We start from the raw sequence: 17,619 nt of genomic DNA on the forward strand, positions 1-17,619 counted from the left end.
AAGGTATTAAGCAACTTTTGGGTTGAGCTTAAGAAAAGCACGAAAGGGCCCAAGCCGGCATTGTTATATGAGCCTAAATAACATAAGCCCATTAGGCTTCAGCTTCAGCTTAAGCCCTTTAAGTCGGCTTGAGATTATTAGTGGGGGGCCCATTATATTATTATTTAAGGCAATTAACACTATTAATTTGTGAAAATAAAATATGTATAATGAACTTTTATTTTCTTCGTCTATGCATTTAAGTAAATTCACAAAATTAAGATTCATAACATTTTCAGAAGAAATATATTTGGTCAATTTATTTGTAATTATCTTAATTATATGAACTTAATTTATAAGAAATTTTTATGTTACCTAAAAATTTTAATAAGTTTACTAAATTACTTTAATAATCACTAAATATTCTCTTCATACATATTTATTTAAATTTAGTCATTATAACTCTAAAATTTAAATTCATAATTTTTAATTAGAATATAAAAATTTTAACAACTAGATTATTGTGTTATCAATTACATATTTATTTAATTTATTATTATATAATGTTAGTATAAATACTGCATAGATTTAGTAATAATAATTATATAATAAATTTAAATATATTTCATACAAATCACGATATAAAATTATTTTTTCATTAGTTTGGATAAGAAGTCATAATTATTATATTTTAGAAACTACATGTACTGTATATATAATTATTCAAACGTACTAGTTTTTGTATTGACATAGAACATATATTTTAATTTAAAAAAAAAATAAGTCATCACTACCAACATAATACCTAACATTTTTATATTAATAGAAATGTGTCATCATAAACATCAAAGTTTAAAGGTTAAACTATTTAAAATTATTCAAATTAATTACTATAATATTTTGGTGTTAAATTATAACCAATATTTTTATTTATTATTTTTTTAATAAACTCTAATAGTTTAAATGGATATTTACGAAAATAATAAATGAGACAATTCAAACTTTATATTTAAAATTAATTTTACAAAATAACTCAATTTTATTTTTGCACAAAGTTGATAATACTAGGATTTGACCCATTAAAAATTTGGTAAAACATAATGAAATGGATTGATGCTGGACCGGCCGTTAATTAAGTAGCACATAGGATAAGTCTATATATATGACTTGCATCATCATAAATTAGACAAGGCAACAGCACTTTATCCTATAAATATTTAAATATATATATATAGCTTTTGGTACACCTACTACGGCAGTCTGTACCGCATAAAGAATATGACTTAACGGAAATATATATATATATATATATATTAATTTATATAAGGTGAGACAATCATACGGTACAAAAAGATCAAGTGACAATACAACCAACATTTACAAGTCATTTTAGTATTTAATTTGCATGTTGTCATAATTATGCATCCTTTTTAAATTAATATGTTCTTATTTTTGTTCAGTGAAGATAATATTATTTATAAGATTTCAAGTTGAGAATCTTGAATTTTAAATTTTTATCACTTAAAAGCAATATCCTGATTTTGATGGTTATGTTTATAATTATTAAGTGTAATGATATCATTTTGAAAAAAATAAAAATAAAAAATTTGAAAAGTCTCTCAATACTTAATAAAAATTTGTTTTATGTGTTCTTACTACCGCTTTCTATAAAGTACTTTTACTATTTAAATATTTATTTAGTTTGGTCTAATTTTAATTTTATATAATGTAAATGTATTCACAATTTGAATTAGTAAATTAATTTTTTTATATAAATATTTAAATTATGCGTGATTCGTTTATAATAAATTTAATTTGCTGCAATTTAATCAATTTAAATTACTAAAATTCTCATAACATACCAATAAATTATATTTTTATTATATTAAATTAAGATCATTATCCATTCATAATATAATCATGAAGATTTATATATTTTTTATTAATATATAAATAAAATTAGAAGGATGATGAAATTAGCGTATTATTATATTTGAAAATGACATGCACAAATCACAGCCATACAAACACAATAATGGCCCCCACCATTTTCAGCCAACTTCTTTTCAAACCCAAAGATAAAAACTAAACTTCCATTTTTTACATTTCTTAGAACAACAAAATACACATAATTAACCATAGAAAATAGAAACAGCCAGTAGGAAAAAAAAATAAGAAGAGGCTGGGCTCAAATTTGATGATATTACATTTTTCACCATCTTAAATTTTAAATGACATATTTTATGGAGACCCATTTTGGGAATTTCACTTGGACTTGAAAGGAATTGCTCTGATCACAACTTGTTGATATAGTGCCGCAAGTGCTGCTCCAATAAATGGTCCTACCCAGAAAATCCACTGTCCAAATAAAAACCCAAACAAAAAACAAAATCAATCACAATCCAATTACTCCTAATCGGGAAAATAATTGATGATTAATCGAGTGCGTAATTAAGGTGATCTGATTAATTAAGTTATAATAATTAATTAATTACTTACATGGTCATCCCAAGCCTTGTCCCTGTTGAAGATGATGGCTGCACCAAGACTCCTGGCTGGGTTAATACCAGTTCCTGTGATTGGAATGGTGGCTAAGTGCACCAAGAACACTGCGAACCCAATTGGTAGAGGTGCCAAAATCTGTCCAATCACAAACATATAATTATGTATGGAGAAATTTAGATTAGTTTAGTAATGATCAAAATAATAAAAGAAGACTTTCATTTATTCTCACCAAATTGTAAATAATTTATTTTATAATTTTTATTGTATTATATTTATTGGAGTTATTTTACACCCATAAATTTACTTAAAAAACTAATTATTGTTTCACTATCAATGTCCTAATTAATCTTAATATTTATTAAAACAAAATAAACATTTCAATTAAATATTTTTAAGAAAAAAATTATGGAATATAATTACTAAAAGTAATTAGCAGAATTTGTAGCAGTTCAAAATTATACATTAAACTGTAATTCAAATTTCTATTAAACCCAAGTTCAGTTTTTTTTTTTTTTTTAATAAAAAAAAAAGGAAGAGATATGAGGACGTACTGGAACGTGGGAGTCTCTGGCGTTGCGCTTGGCGTCAGTGGCCGACAAGACGGTGTAGACCAGGACGAAGGTGCCGACGATCTCAGCGCCGAGTCCGTCACCTTTTGTGTATCCATGGTTGACGACGTTCGCGCCGCCGCCTTTCAATTCGAAAGTGGCGCTTCCTTCAAAACCCTTCACCACCCCAGCTCCACAGATTGCTCCCAAACACTGCATCACCATATAGAAAATCGCCCTCGTCAGCGACAGCTTCCTCGCCAGGAGCAGCCCGAAGGTTACCGCCGGGTTTATGTGTCCGCCGGAGATGCCGGCGGTGCAATATACGAGAGCGAAGATCATGCCACCGAAAGCCCACGCGATACCCTGGATGCCCACTGTGGAGCACTTGCTGGATTCTTTAACGACGCCCATGACGGTCAAGACTGTGATGTAGAGGAAGAGGAAAGTGGCCATGAACTCGGCGATTCCTGCTCTGTAAAACGACCAGGAGGTCAGCTCTCCCGGCTCGAACAGCGGCGCCGGCGGTGGTTCCTTGTAGTCCTTCCCGCCATCTTGGCTCTGAGCGGCCGTACCAATCGGCTGCCGCTCCGAGTACTTGTTGGCTCCGAGTCTTACGTCCTCTTCTTTGCCTTCCATTGTTGCTCTGCTTCAAGGTAAAGTGGAAAACACAGTCGCTGTGGTTGGGGGGTTTATGGCCGACTGATTACGGTTGATGAGAGAAGTGGAAGGCGATGAGGTTTTTTATAGGCTGAGTTAGTTGATTAATGGAAGAGAGATGGTGGGTCCCGGTTGAGTTTTTTAATTCAACTAAATAAATTTTAGAGTAAATTACACAAAAGTACCTGATTGCTTTTATATTTATAACAGAATCTTTTAGTTTGAAAAATTAAACTAAATCTCTATATATATTTTAAAATAAACATTATAATTTATTACAATAAATTAATTACACGTAAAAATGCAATCCAATTTTTTTTAGGAGCACGATCAATTATTTAAAGAAAATACACAATATTTTAAAAATAAAAAATTACTTAAAATTAAAATTAAAATTAAAATTTTAAAAATTATTATTTGATAAACTTTAACTCCAATTCCAAAAGTTTGACAACTAATTAGTGTATAATAAATTTGAGGACAAAAAGCACTAATGTGAATTGTAATGTTATTTATTTAAGTAATTATTATATTATTTTTCATTTGTTTTTGTTTTTTTTTACAAATTATCCAAACGATAAGTTTGTAAATTTATGTTAAGATTTCTATAAATTTCTAAATAAAATATTGTGCATATAAAATTTCAACTATATTTATGCTTTAACAGATATTTCACTAAAAAAACATTTGCTGGATTAAACTGTAATATTTTTTAAAATGTGGATAGAATTATAATTTTGTAACGTTAATGGATTCAATTCAAAATTAGATTTAAATTCTAAGGACGCTTTTGCAATTTATCCCTAACTTAAATTACTTTATCCGTGACCGACCAATCATTTTCTGGGTTTTTCTTTGCTCTTCCTCTCCAACTACTAAATTACTAAAATCTCCCTCCGTAAAGAAGTCGTGGCCGTAGATCCATGAACGCCGATGCTGATGTTACCACCGAGCGATATCAACCGTCGATTTCACTGGTTAGAGTAGACTGAAGTGTGATGATCGTCTCGGAAATTTTTTAATCGGTGATTGATGGGAACCGGTATGGTGGGGTCCATTTCTTACCATTCATTCCAGTGAGTTCCTTAAATAATTGTCTGGCCCCACAGTGAGCTTTTAAAAAGGACACGTGTCCAACAACGGCTATATAATGTATCATGCTAATGTAATATTTTTGACACGTAGTAAGTAATATCGAATTTCAATTCGGAAACTATTAATGCACTTTTTTTGGTGACAGTGATATTTTGCTACTGTATTTTTCCATATCAACTATTAATGCACATTCGTTTTTTTTATATATGTCTTATAATTTTATATATCTTATATTATAAATTATACTTGATATTTGGATTATGTACTTTATTTTCTTTCATGAAAATAAAATTATAAAAATATGTAATTAAATAATTCAATAAGTCCTCAAAGAAATATTAGAAAAAAGCCTGTTTTATTCCCTATAAAATTAAATGGCTAATACAAATTATAGACATAGTAATCGTTTATTAATTATTCTTTTCCACTAATTTTATCCAATAAAACAAACAAACAAACACATCTTCTATGTCAGTAGGACGATTATTATTAATTTTAATTATAAAATATGTGTATGTATAATATGATGGTGGTGGGTTCATGGAATTTGATTAAATAAACCATATATTATAAAATATATGTCAACTAAGTTGCAATTAGCATATAATTACAGTGACATGTCTAGATAACATTAAATAAGATGGTAACCATTTAATAAGCAATTATATTAATATTTTATGCGAGCATAGCCTCATCGTATTCTTCAGCTGGCATAACTTTTAGGTTAGGGTTTAATATAAATTAATAATTATAAATTTGTTCAAATTAGCTGTTAAATGTTTGGTGGAATTCAAATTATGAGTTGGACTAATCATAAGTTTATAGTTTATTTTTTATTCAAATAATAATTTTTATTTTAATATAATTGAATTTTCTGTGATAATTAAATAAAAATATTATATTTTTAGATTTTTACGAATTTATAAACATAACACTATAAATTTCATAATAAAATAACTTAAAATATACATATATATAATAAGCAAAAACCCATAATAACTTTATAAAACTTTATAAGAAATATTTATTTATTTATTTATTTTTGCGGTAATTTAAATGTGAGATGTCATTTCGTTTTGTATTATAAGTTTAGTTATCATAATCATTGATGAAATTATTTTATTAATTATATAATAATTTAAGATAGATGTATGAGATGGTCACCTGTGCCTATCCCGATCTTCTCTACCTAAAACATGGTATAATCCACAAAATTGAAAGAGCACATTTTAAAATATACGTAACAGAGTTGTCAAGAACCGCCTATTGAATTTTGGCCATTACTTTTTTTTTTTTTTTTTTTTTGTATACAATTAATTAATATAATATACACACATTTATACGCATACACAGAGTTTCAGAATGTCTGCTGGACTAATTATGTATGAATTCTTTGGATAATCTCGTAAGTGACAAAAATTTATATAATTAAATTTGTATAAACCATTTTCATCGTATTTAATTATTATATACTAGTTACATATAAAATTAATTATAATTTATATATTTAATACATAATTGATCAGATTTCATTTACTTTTTCCATTGATTTATAATTTATTATTTTGTTTTAAATATGAATAAATACTTAAATTAGATACAGAATTGACTTAAAATTTATATATTATATTTGTCTAAATTTTTTATTACATTCTAATTTAATGTAATTAAATTTTAAATTCTATTATTTCAAATTATGTCATTTATTCAAATAGAAATTTGAAAAATATAAAGCAAGCAATCTAAGTATTTATTACTTGAAATAAATTACTCACTATCACAGTGGTCCCATCATAAATTATTAAGTATTCAAAATTTTAGGTAAAATTATTCAAAATAATTCTACAAAAATCAATTTTAAAACGATAATACCAAGTCATTTACGCTAATTATTTTAATAGTTTAATTATTAAAATGTATTTCGTATAATTTGGTTCTCTTTTTAGTCACAAACAAAATTATGTTAATTAATTATTTTGAGACCAAAAAATTAAGAAAAATAATTATTAATATAATTTTAGAAAAACAGAAACTTATAAATTGATTATTGCTAATCTAAAACTAATCTTTTGATTAGTAATTAAATTGTATTGGAGACACGATGATGCAAATCCAAATTGATGCAACCGACCGTCACCGCCCATGTTATATATACACAATTGATTTGTTTTTGATGTTATGCGTATTGAAAATGAGTTGTTGTTTGTTTTTTAATTCGTACATGTGCTTGTCTGTACGCATACATTTGAATTTCAACTCTATATTGGCGTTATATGGAATTATAGGCCTAACGTGGAAAATCTATTTTAAGCGAACAAAGTTCTTGGTGGTTCGCTGTCGACATTTTCCATACATAAATCACACATATATAAATAACATAATTATGTATATATCATTGTATAAATTTATAAATCAGGCAATAATTAGTGGGTTGAGTTATATCTTAGAAAATAATTTGAGACATAAATTTTAGTTTCAACTTATATATTAAAAAATATCAACATATATTATAATGTATTTTTAAAAAATTACCATTTAGAGAATAATCATGAAGCTTTTAGCTTGAAGTTTAAGTCTTGAATTTTTTTGTATAAATGATATAATTTCAATATTATTTAAAAATTGTCAATTTATTCAGAAAATTATATGAATTACTTAAGCCAAATTTTGATGAAATTATAATGTCACCTCATGATTTTTCAATAACAAAAATTCAGCATCACCCCTTTCTTATTCTTTCCCTTATTTATGCACCCACTGACTTATTAGAGGGCTCGTGGCATGATTTTTAACCATGTAAATTATTTTAGATTGAATTTTAGTCATATTAATTGAATAATAATAACTAAGACACGTTATTCAAATTATTTTTTTCTTCATTTTTTATTTTAAAATACATATTTATTTTGTATTTTAGTCAAATTTATTATATTTTTATTTAATTTGTATATCTTAATTATTTAATACTAAAATTAATTGTAATAACTCCGTAAATCTAAAAAGAAATATATAATAACTTAAGTGCGGAAACGAAATAAAAAATTAAAGTTTAAAGAATTAATTATTTGAAAGAAACACGAGAAATAAGAAAACAAATGAAAAATAAAAAATATATAGCATCTACTCACAATCTTCTTGCAGATCGGACTCTGGAACCTAATTTTCTTAATCTGAAATGATTAAATAAAGGATGAGCTACACTATCTCAATAAGGATATCACACTATATCACCGGTACAAAAACAAATATTAGTATAAAATCGAAAATCAATAATGCAGCATTAAATTTAGTAAATTTATTTATGAATTATAAAATCATTTCTCGTTCACTTACCATAGTGCAATTTGTGAAAACAACCTATAAAAAACAATAATACCATATATATCATAACTTCATGAACAATCAGCAACATATAATATATTATAAATCCATATCCATTAACAATAAAACGAACCATAACTGTTTCTCTTTTCACCAGCCTACCAGTATCTATGGGGGTTCATAAGAATGTCACCGCCACACGTGAACCTTTTCCTTTAACAATCTCAATTATAAGGCCATCCCCATACCCCATCCGGTATGAGCGTTAAATTATTAAATCTCAATACCATGTCTGGTATGAGGGTGAAGCAGGTCGTTCCCATACTCCGTCCGGTATGAGCGCCAAATTATTCAGTCTCAATACCCCATTCGATATGAGACAACATTCACGGTAGGGTTCCCTATGTACCAGATCCGTCCACCATCTCCTAGGATATCTGGTAAGGCTACCATTCCATATATTTATTTAATCACACCACTTTTCTGTTTTCCTTCAGTCTCAATTTCCAAATCAAACATAATTACATAAGCAAATAAACATGCATAAGGTAATGCAATCATGTCTCAAATCCAAAATCAAACAGTAGTCATGTAAGGTAGCAATTCATCCATTCAAACCATAAAATAAATCGATAAGACACTATCATGATTTTAGACTGTAAAATACATCAACAGAGATTAACAGATAACAATTTTTGATTCAGACTCCATTAGCAATTAATAATTAATTATGCATGTTTACTAAAATCGCATAAAATATCACATTATTATTTATTTAGACTTCAATTCTATAATAGGGAATAGAGTGAGGGATCTTTACTCGATTTAACACCGAAGAACTAAACGGTTTACCCACGCCTATGGGCGGTCCTTGGGTTCCCTGAATTTTTTTCTTCGGGAATTGAAACGCGTTTATAGTACTTATAAAAGTTTCAAATAAACCCAAAATCAGTCTCAGAGCCTACTCGACCAATTTTAAAAATCTGGCACAGCGGCTTCGCCGTGCTCCGACAACGATCCGTATCAGGTTGGCTGTTTTCGGTTGAATTCAGTCGATTTTACATCAATCCCTGCGAGAAAATACACTTAGGGGTCTCAATTGGCAAAAAAATATAAAAAATCGAAACTCACCAGCGGTGGGGCGCTCTGGTGCGGCAGCTCCTCTGGCTCACATTGCAGTTGGGTGTTTTGCTCCGGTCAACTTGTAGAGAAAAGAACGGTGATCACAATGGTAAAAAATTAAGCCGAACGGAATCGGGAAGGGCTTCATCGAAGGCGTTTTGTGAAATTTCCTGCGGCAGCGCCTACGGGCTTTGCCGGTGTTTTTCGGCCAATTAACCGGTCTTTTCACTTTGATTTGGTCATGGGTGAGCTTAAAATTGAATTTCGTGCAAAAAAAAGTTTTTATTTTTTTTGGCAGTCGGAAAGGGTTCCGGTGTGGCGCCGGATGGCGAGGATCGGCTCCCTGGCGGCTGGGTCGTCTTCTCTGACGAGGGGTTATGGCGGCTAGGGTTAGGGTTTGGTGCGGATGGTGGTGATTTATATCCATCCGCTTTTGATCTGGACCATCTATTGCGTTTGATATGGACCATTCAATCGTTATTAAATAGGGAGTAAATCTGGTCCGTTCATCGCGATCCAATCTGGACCGTCTATCGCAATCAACTCTGAACCGTCCGTGTGTGCTGAAATGGACCTCAGTCGTTCGATCGCGGGTACGCGGATCACTCGCGTGGCCTCCCGCGTCAGCGTCTCTACCACTTGGTGCGTCCTGGTTGGTCAGGGCTGCTGACCCGACGTTTGACGTAGCGAAACTTTTTAAAATTACGTTTTGGCCCATATTTTTCGATTTTTCTTTCAAAAATGTCTCCAGAACCTAAATTTTTACCTATTTTTCCAAAAATTGTTTTCAATTTAATCCTCCTTCAATTTTGTTTCATTTTTTAACTATAAATAAAATAAAATAAAATACATTAAAATAAAAATAAATTAATAAAATTTATACTTATTAATTATTTAATCACCACAAAAAAAAAATGTGGGTGTTACATTAGTTGCAATATATATTTAGTAAACGGTTAAATCTATTTACGTACATTCAATTTATAGATTATTAAATTTGTATCATAATTGTTAATGAAATAAAAAAACAATAAACTTTAATTAAAAATACAATTGACTTGAAATTATAGTTTATCGTACTTAAAATTCTCTTATATTTATATTTATTTTTATTCAATATATTCAAATCAAAATCAACCTCTCTCTTAAATTATATTTAGAATTGTAACACCCTTAAATTTTTGGGGCGATAAATGTACCTATTGTCACCCCTTAACCAAATCATGACTATTAAAGGAATATTTTCTACACTTATCTACCAACTATACATTAAATAATCCAATCTGTCCATATCAAATTTAAGATAGCACACATTACAACCACCAATACCAAAATGACAAGTTGAAACTCTTATTTACAAAGGAGATGTTAAATTGTAACTTTATAAGTGTAAGTCAAGATTAGTCTATATGGCTTGATTAATCCACTTCCTCTAATTGTTGTATTGTAGCTGGTAATCTTAGCTCTGCTCCTTGTACTATTGCATTTTAAAATGATATGAAATGAGCATATTCCACGCCAGAAAAATGAATTCATAACGTAAACCCAAGTATGGAAAACATTTGCATTTCCAGCTTGACATCCCCCCTGTGTAATCATACTCAATGTGTAGATATACACAAGCCACTTACTTTCACCCGTTTTTTTCAAAAGTTCCAAACCCTTCTCCAACCAATTAACAATATTGACTAGTCTATCTCACCATCAGTATTGATGTGTCTTGTACCTATAGAGACCTAACTAGCTCGTATTTCCTAATATATGATATTCATATAAGCTTGCTCTAAACCTGTATCTAAAGTACAATAATCTTGCACATATGCAGGTTCATGCCAACCTCTTTGACACCAAAATATCAGCACTGGTCACTCACCATGACCCACCAGAAACATAAGAATGGCAATCCTAATTAATACAATACTTGTAACACCCAATAATATTTTTTAGTTTTATTTTTTTAATATATATATTTTTTGTTTTAATTTAATGAAAAAAGGGGTGAAAATTTGGGTTCTAAGGGTATTTTTGAAAGAAAAATTAAAAAATAGAGGTCAAAACACAATTTAAAAAAATTACGCCACGTTGGATGCCCGGTCAGTAGCCCCGACCAACTAGGGAGCGCCAGTTGGCAGAGGCACTGCCGCGGGAGGCCACGTGGGGGAGAGCGTGCATGCGATCGAACGGTTGAGATCCGTTCCCGTATGCACGAACGGTCCAGATTAAATCGCGATGAACGGTCCAGATTCACTCCCTATTTAATCGCGATCGGACGGTCCAGATCAAAAGTGATGGACAGCCCAGATTAAAAGCAGATGGTTATAAATAACCTCATTCGCACCCAAACCCTAACCCTAGCCACCAATGCCCCTCACCGAAGAAGACAACCCAGCTGTCGGGGAGCGAACCGTTACCACCCGCCGCCGCATTAGAGCAATTTTCGACCGTCAAATGAGGTAAAAATTTTCTCTCTTGCACGAAATTCAATTTTAAACCCAGCAATTGCCAAATCGGAGTGAATGAACTGGCCAATTGGTTTGAAAACGCCATTGAAGCTCGCCATCGCCACCGCGGGGTGTTTTAAAAAACGCTTCCGATGAGGCTCTTCTCGATTCCTGTTTCGCGTAATTTTTCTACCGTTGTGATAACCGTTTCCTTCTTTACAGGTTGACTAGAGCAAAACACCCAACCGTAACATGAGTCGGAGGAGCCGCTGCACCGGAGAGCCCCGCCGCTGGTGAGTTTTGATTTTTTACGTTTTTTTTGGCCAACCGAGGGACCTAAGTGTGTTTTTTCACAGGAACCGGTGCAAGTTTGGCTGAATTCGGCCGAAAACAGTTGATAGCAGCCAACCCGAGGCGGATCGCCGCCGCTTGTTGCCGGAGCACGGCGGAGCTGCCATGCTAGATTTTTGAAATTGGCTGAGTAAGCCATGAGTTTGATTTTTGGGTTATTTGGGACATTTGTAGGTACTATAAGCGTGTTTCAGTTCCCGAAAAAAAAAATTCAGAGAACCCAAGGACGGCTAGTAGGCACAGTAACCATTTAGCTTTCGGTCTCAAATCAAGTAAGGACCCCTCACCCTATTTCCTATCATGGAATTGGAGTTTGAATGAATGATAATATTATATTTTGTACAAATTAAATAGATGTGCATAATGAATCACAGATTGCTAATGGAGCTCAAATCGGACATTGTTTTCTGTTAATTTCTATTGATTTATTTTACAGTCTAAAAGCATGATGGTATCTGGTTTATATATTGTATGATTTAAATACATATATTACTGTCTTACTTCACAACTGTTTGATTTTGGGATCTAAGATATGATTGCATTGTCAGATGCATGTTTACTTATTTATGTATTTATGTTTGATTTGGTAATGAGGATTAAGAAAAAATAGAAAATGGCTGTGATATAATAAATAGATAAGATGACAGCCTCACTAGATATCTTGGGAGATAGTGGACGGATCGGGTTCATAGAGAACCCTACCGTGAATATTGTCTCATATCGGACGAGGTGGAGATTTGGTCATTTGGCGCTTATACCGGACGGGGTATGGAGACGGCCCGCTTGACCCTCATACAGGACGGAGTATTGAGGTTTAATGTCTTGACGCTCATACTGGACGGGGTATGGTGTAGCACCCGGGAAATTGAAGAAAAAAAAAAATGCGTGCGCCACGTCAGCAGCCACGTCAGCAGACCTAGTCAGCAGTCCTGGCCAACCAGGACCTGCCACGTGGCAAAACCACGTCGACCGGGGACGAGCCACGTTGGTGATCCGCGTGCGCGCGATCGGACGGCCCAGATCAATCGCGCGCACGGGCGGCCCAGATTTAATAAAAAACGGACGACCCAGATTAAAACAAAATGGACGGCTGAGATCAAAAGGCAAAAGGGTATAAATAAGACCCCCACACCAGACCCCAAACCCTAGCCGTCTGCCCTCGCCGGAGAAGACGAACCAGAAGCCGGCCGCCGCCACCCGCCGCCGCACCGGAGGGATTTCCGACCGCCGATCGAGGTAAATTTCATACCCCCGACTTGTTTTTCCACGCTGATTTCCCCAGTGGCCAAATTGGAGCCAAATTGGAGCCAAAATCCCGGCCAAACGGCCAGAAAACACGGCCGAAAGCCAGCGGCGTCGCCGCGCCCCTCCTCGATTTTTGCCTCCGATGAGGCCCTTCCCGGCCTCCGTTTAATGCAATTTTTATATCACCGTGATCACTATTCTTTTCTCTACAGGTTGGTCGGAGCCGCCGCACCCGAGAGCACCGCCGCCGGTAAGCTTCGGTTTTCCGTAAATTTTCGGCCCCCCGAGGGCCGTAGGGTTGTTTTATCGCAGGAACCAATGCGAGTGTGGTCGAATTCGGCCGAAAACGGCCAAAAACGACCAACCCGAGGCGAACCGCCGATGCAAGCGGCGGCGCCGTCGCCAGAGCACGGCGGAGCCGCCGTGCCGGAGTTGCGATATTGGCTGAAAGGGGCCCTGGGCCTAATTTGGGATTTTTTTGGAACACGTGCAGGTACCAGTAGTGCGTTTCAGTTCCCCGGAAAAAATTCAGGGAAAATTAAGGACAGCCTGCAAGCGCACTGTGAAGCCGTGTTTGGACCCCGAAACGAGTAAGGACCCCTCACCCTATTTCCTATCACGGTTTTAAAGTTCAATAAATGATAAAACGGTATTTCATGAATCAACGAATGTGTGAAATTGCTTAAGGTCGCTAATGGAGCCCGAGTCTAGTGTGTTTGTCGGTTCACTGTTATTTGGCCTGTTTTACAGTTTTAAATGCAGTATGAGGTTTGATGTTTTCATTTTATAGTTTCGTGTGCATATTGTACTGTTTTATTGATTATGGATTGAATGACTGGGATATTGATGCTGTATATTGTCTGTTTGGCATAAATTACTGTTTTGCTTGTTTGTATGTGGATTGATGATGCTGACTGAGGGAAAAGAGAATGATAGATTATGTAAATGGGTAATTGTATAATGTGGTCATCCTGATTAGATATCCTGGGAGATGGTGGACGGACCGGGTCCGTAAGGAACCCTACCGGGATTGTGGTCTCCCATACCGGACGGGGTATGGAGATCTTATGTGTTTTGGCGCCCATACCGGACGGGGTATGGGGACGGCCCTGGAAAAATGATTTCAAGTGTTAAGGGTTAACGGGTAGCGAGACCCCTATGGATCCCCATGGATACTAGTGGGCTGGTAAATGAGGAAAATATGTTGTGTAACGATTGAATTACGAAAAGCTTGATAAGTATTATGTTATACAGTTTATATATGATTTCATGATGATGATGATGTTATTGCTTTCGTATACTGTTTTATGGATTCTATCGAGGTAAGTGAATGGTAAAGGTTTTATTATTAATAAAAAGATTTGTTGTAAATTATGCTCCATTGGTCTTTTTGTATTTTCTACCCACCTTTACCTCCGTGACGGTGAGATATCGTGATGTCTTTACTGGGCTAGTGTAGCTCATTCCTTATTTAATCATTTCAGATCAAGAGGACATCGTTCTCGAGCCAGTTCCGCAGGAGGACGACGAAGGGGACGCCTAAAGACTCCATAGTCATATTCGTAGCTTTTACTTTCAAGCTTCTCCTTTAGGTAGTTTGATTTTTTATATTTTGTGAGCACGTTTTTGGTTTTGGTGTAAGGGATGTTAATTGAATTTTTGACTTCGCTCCCGCATTTGATATTTTTAATATACATTCCATTATGAATTTCCGGGGCTGTTACATATGGAGTCGGCTATGTAATTAAGACTGTTAAGGGAAAGGGTTTACGTGTAACGGAGACACCCCTATGGATCCCTATGGATACTAGTAGGCTAGAGAAATAAGAAACGATTATGATTTAGTTATTGTTAATGAATATGAATTTATGATCTGTATGATGTTGTTGTTGTCTTTATAGGTTATTTTCATAAATTTTCCGATGGTAAGAAAAATAGCAAATAGTTTTATTGTTAATAAATGTATTAGTTTAAATCTATTGCTCAATTGGTTGTTTTGATTTTCTACCAATATTTCCTTCTGTGCCGGTGATATAATGTAATGTCCTTACTGGGCTAGTGTAGCTCATTCCTTATTTAACTATTTCAGATCAAGAGAACTTGGTTCCCGAGCCTGATTCGTAAGAAGACTGCGAGTAGGTGCTAGATACTTTATAATTTTCTTTACTTTTCTCATTTCTTATGTTTCTTTCAGAGAATTCATTCCGTGATGTTTGTTTACTACTTTTAAGTTATTGTGTAAGGAATGTAAACCTTAACATTTTATTTCGCTTTCGCACTTAAATTATTATATATTTTTTTTTAGATTTCCGGGGGTGTTACAATACTATAGCAGTTCAACCATATAATACATGCACACATCGACCTTTATTAGGCCACACACACTCACACACCAACACTACAATAGCCTTCACTTGGCCACACACACACACTAACACCCCAACGGTCCTCATTTGACCACCCCCACACACCTTCATCACACCAACCACACACACACACATCCTCACCACACCAACCCCCACTTGACCATGTGCACACACACCAACACCACAACGACCCTCACTTGGCCACATATATACACCTTCACCACACCGGCCACACACACACATTAATACCTTAATGACCCTTATTCGACCACACACACACCAACACCAAAATCAAACGGCTCAATTAATTACCTACCATCGCCAACATCGGCACACCAAACTACAATTCAACAGCCTCATCAGTTTTATTCTTTAATTTATATTTATTATCATTTTTTGCTCAATATCACTATTACTACCTCCTTCTAGCATATCTCTAACATGGACTAATGACTAATTCTTACTCAGCTCACTAAAATGTATTATTCACCAGGTTGACGTATGTAGATGTTCGGAACTTAAATGAAAATAAATTCATAAATTGAATGCAGAAATGAATAATAGAGTTAGAGTTTACATTCCTTACACAATAGTTTAGAATACCCAATAAGGCTATAAGAATGTCCATTCTAAAAGACAAATAGTAATTAAAGAAAAACGAATAAATAAATATCATAGGACAACCTTCACGAGTACTCGAATGGAGTTTGGGTGGTGAACTACTCAGAACCCTCTTGCTGATCGGGATCTAGATCTTGGTCTTCTTGATATGAAATAATTAATGTGAGGGTGAGCTACACTAACCCAGTAAGAATATCACACTAATAACAGATACGAAAAATTGAAAATTGGTAAAAATCATAAACATATCTAATGAAGTCCTTAATTTGATGTAAATTTATTTAATATAAAGAAAGCCATTTATCCGTACTTACTGAATGAATTTTTTTTCAAAAACAACCTATGAAGACCCATATTCATATCACTTTTTATTTTCACGCATATGATAATAAGAGATGATAACCTTTCATTTTACCTGCTTACTGGTATCCTTGGGGGTCCATAGAGATGTCCTTTTGCTTGTGAACCCAATATCTAATTTAACTAATTAACCGGCTATTCGTATACCCTGTCTGGTAATAGGCGTCAAAAATTCCACTACCTCGATGCCCCGTTCGGTATGAGGGTGAGTCATATCTCCCAAACCTTACTCGTAAGGGACTTCCCAGCCCCGTCCAACGGAGGTAACATTCACGGTAGAGTTCCCTATGTACCGGGCCCGTCCGCCTTTTCTCAGGTACCCAGTAAATTTTTCACATACAGATTTCCATCAATATAGCAATCAACTACGCAATATCAATATCTCATTGTATATTCGTATATCAATAAAGCGACATTGAAGCAAGCAATTAAACTTATCATAACCAATAATCAAGAAATCAGATAACTTGATAAATCATGCAGGAAAAGACTAATTAACCCAGATAATCGAGAAGACTATAAAAATTATCAATGTAAGCATGCTCAATGTAATAGTAAGCAATTTAGGCAGTACATGAAAATAAACAGGGAATCAGGACAAATGTGAACTAACCGATTTCGGCTCCACTAGTAAGCTGTAATTATTTTTAAAATTTTTTAATTTTTCATAAAAATAAAAAATTATACATCATTAAGTCTCATTTTACCGTAACGAAGAATAGGATGACAGATCCTTACCCGGATAAGTGTTTCGAGACGTCACGCTGTCTACTACGCCTCCTAACGAGTACTGAATTTCTTGAATTTTCTCTGTGAAATCCAAAACACTCATCACATACCTAAAAGTACTCCAGAAATTAAAAATCAATGTGCAAAACTCATTCCGACCAATTTTGAGGTTCTGGCACAGTAGCGCCGCCGTGCTCCAGCACAGGCTCCATCGCTCACGGCGGCAGTTCGACTTGGTCTGATCGATTTTGATCGTATTCTGGTAGAAAAATATGT

The 17,619-nt window shown here is 33.7% G+C and overlaps 1 protein-coding gene across 1 annotated transcript; it reads right to left on the reverse strand.

Annotated features, from left to right (window-relative positions):
* Positions 1 to 1,947: 1,947 nt before the first annotated feature.
* Positions 1,948 to 3,758, reverse strand: LOC110819219 (aquaporin PIP1-2). The gene is made up of 3 exons (XM_022048342.2): positions 3,036 to 3,758; positions 2,479 to 2,619; positions 1,948 to 2,337 (listed from the first exon to the last, which is right to left on the reverse strand). Exons 1-3 carry the CDS (start codon positions 3,669 to 3,671, stop codon positions 2,245 to 2,247), a joined length of 870 nt encoding a protein of 289 aa, XP_021904034.1. The 5' UTR covers positions 3,672 to 3,758; the 3' UTR covers positions 1,948 to 2,244.
* Between the last annotated feature and the right edge of the window lie 13,861 nt (positions 3,759 to 17,619).

Source organism: Carica papaya, chromosome 2 (genome assembly GCF_054855325.1).
Source record: "Carica papaya isolate Zhongbai chromosome 2, ASM5485532v1, whole genome shotgun sequence".
NCBI classification, from domain to species: domain Eukaryota; kingdom Viridiplantae; phylum Streptophyta; class Magnoliopsida; order Brassicales; family Caricaceae; genus Carica; species Carica papaya.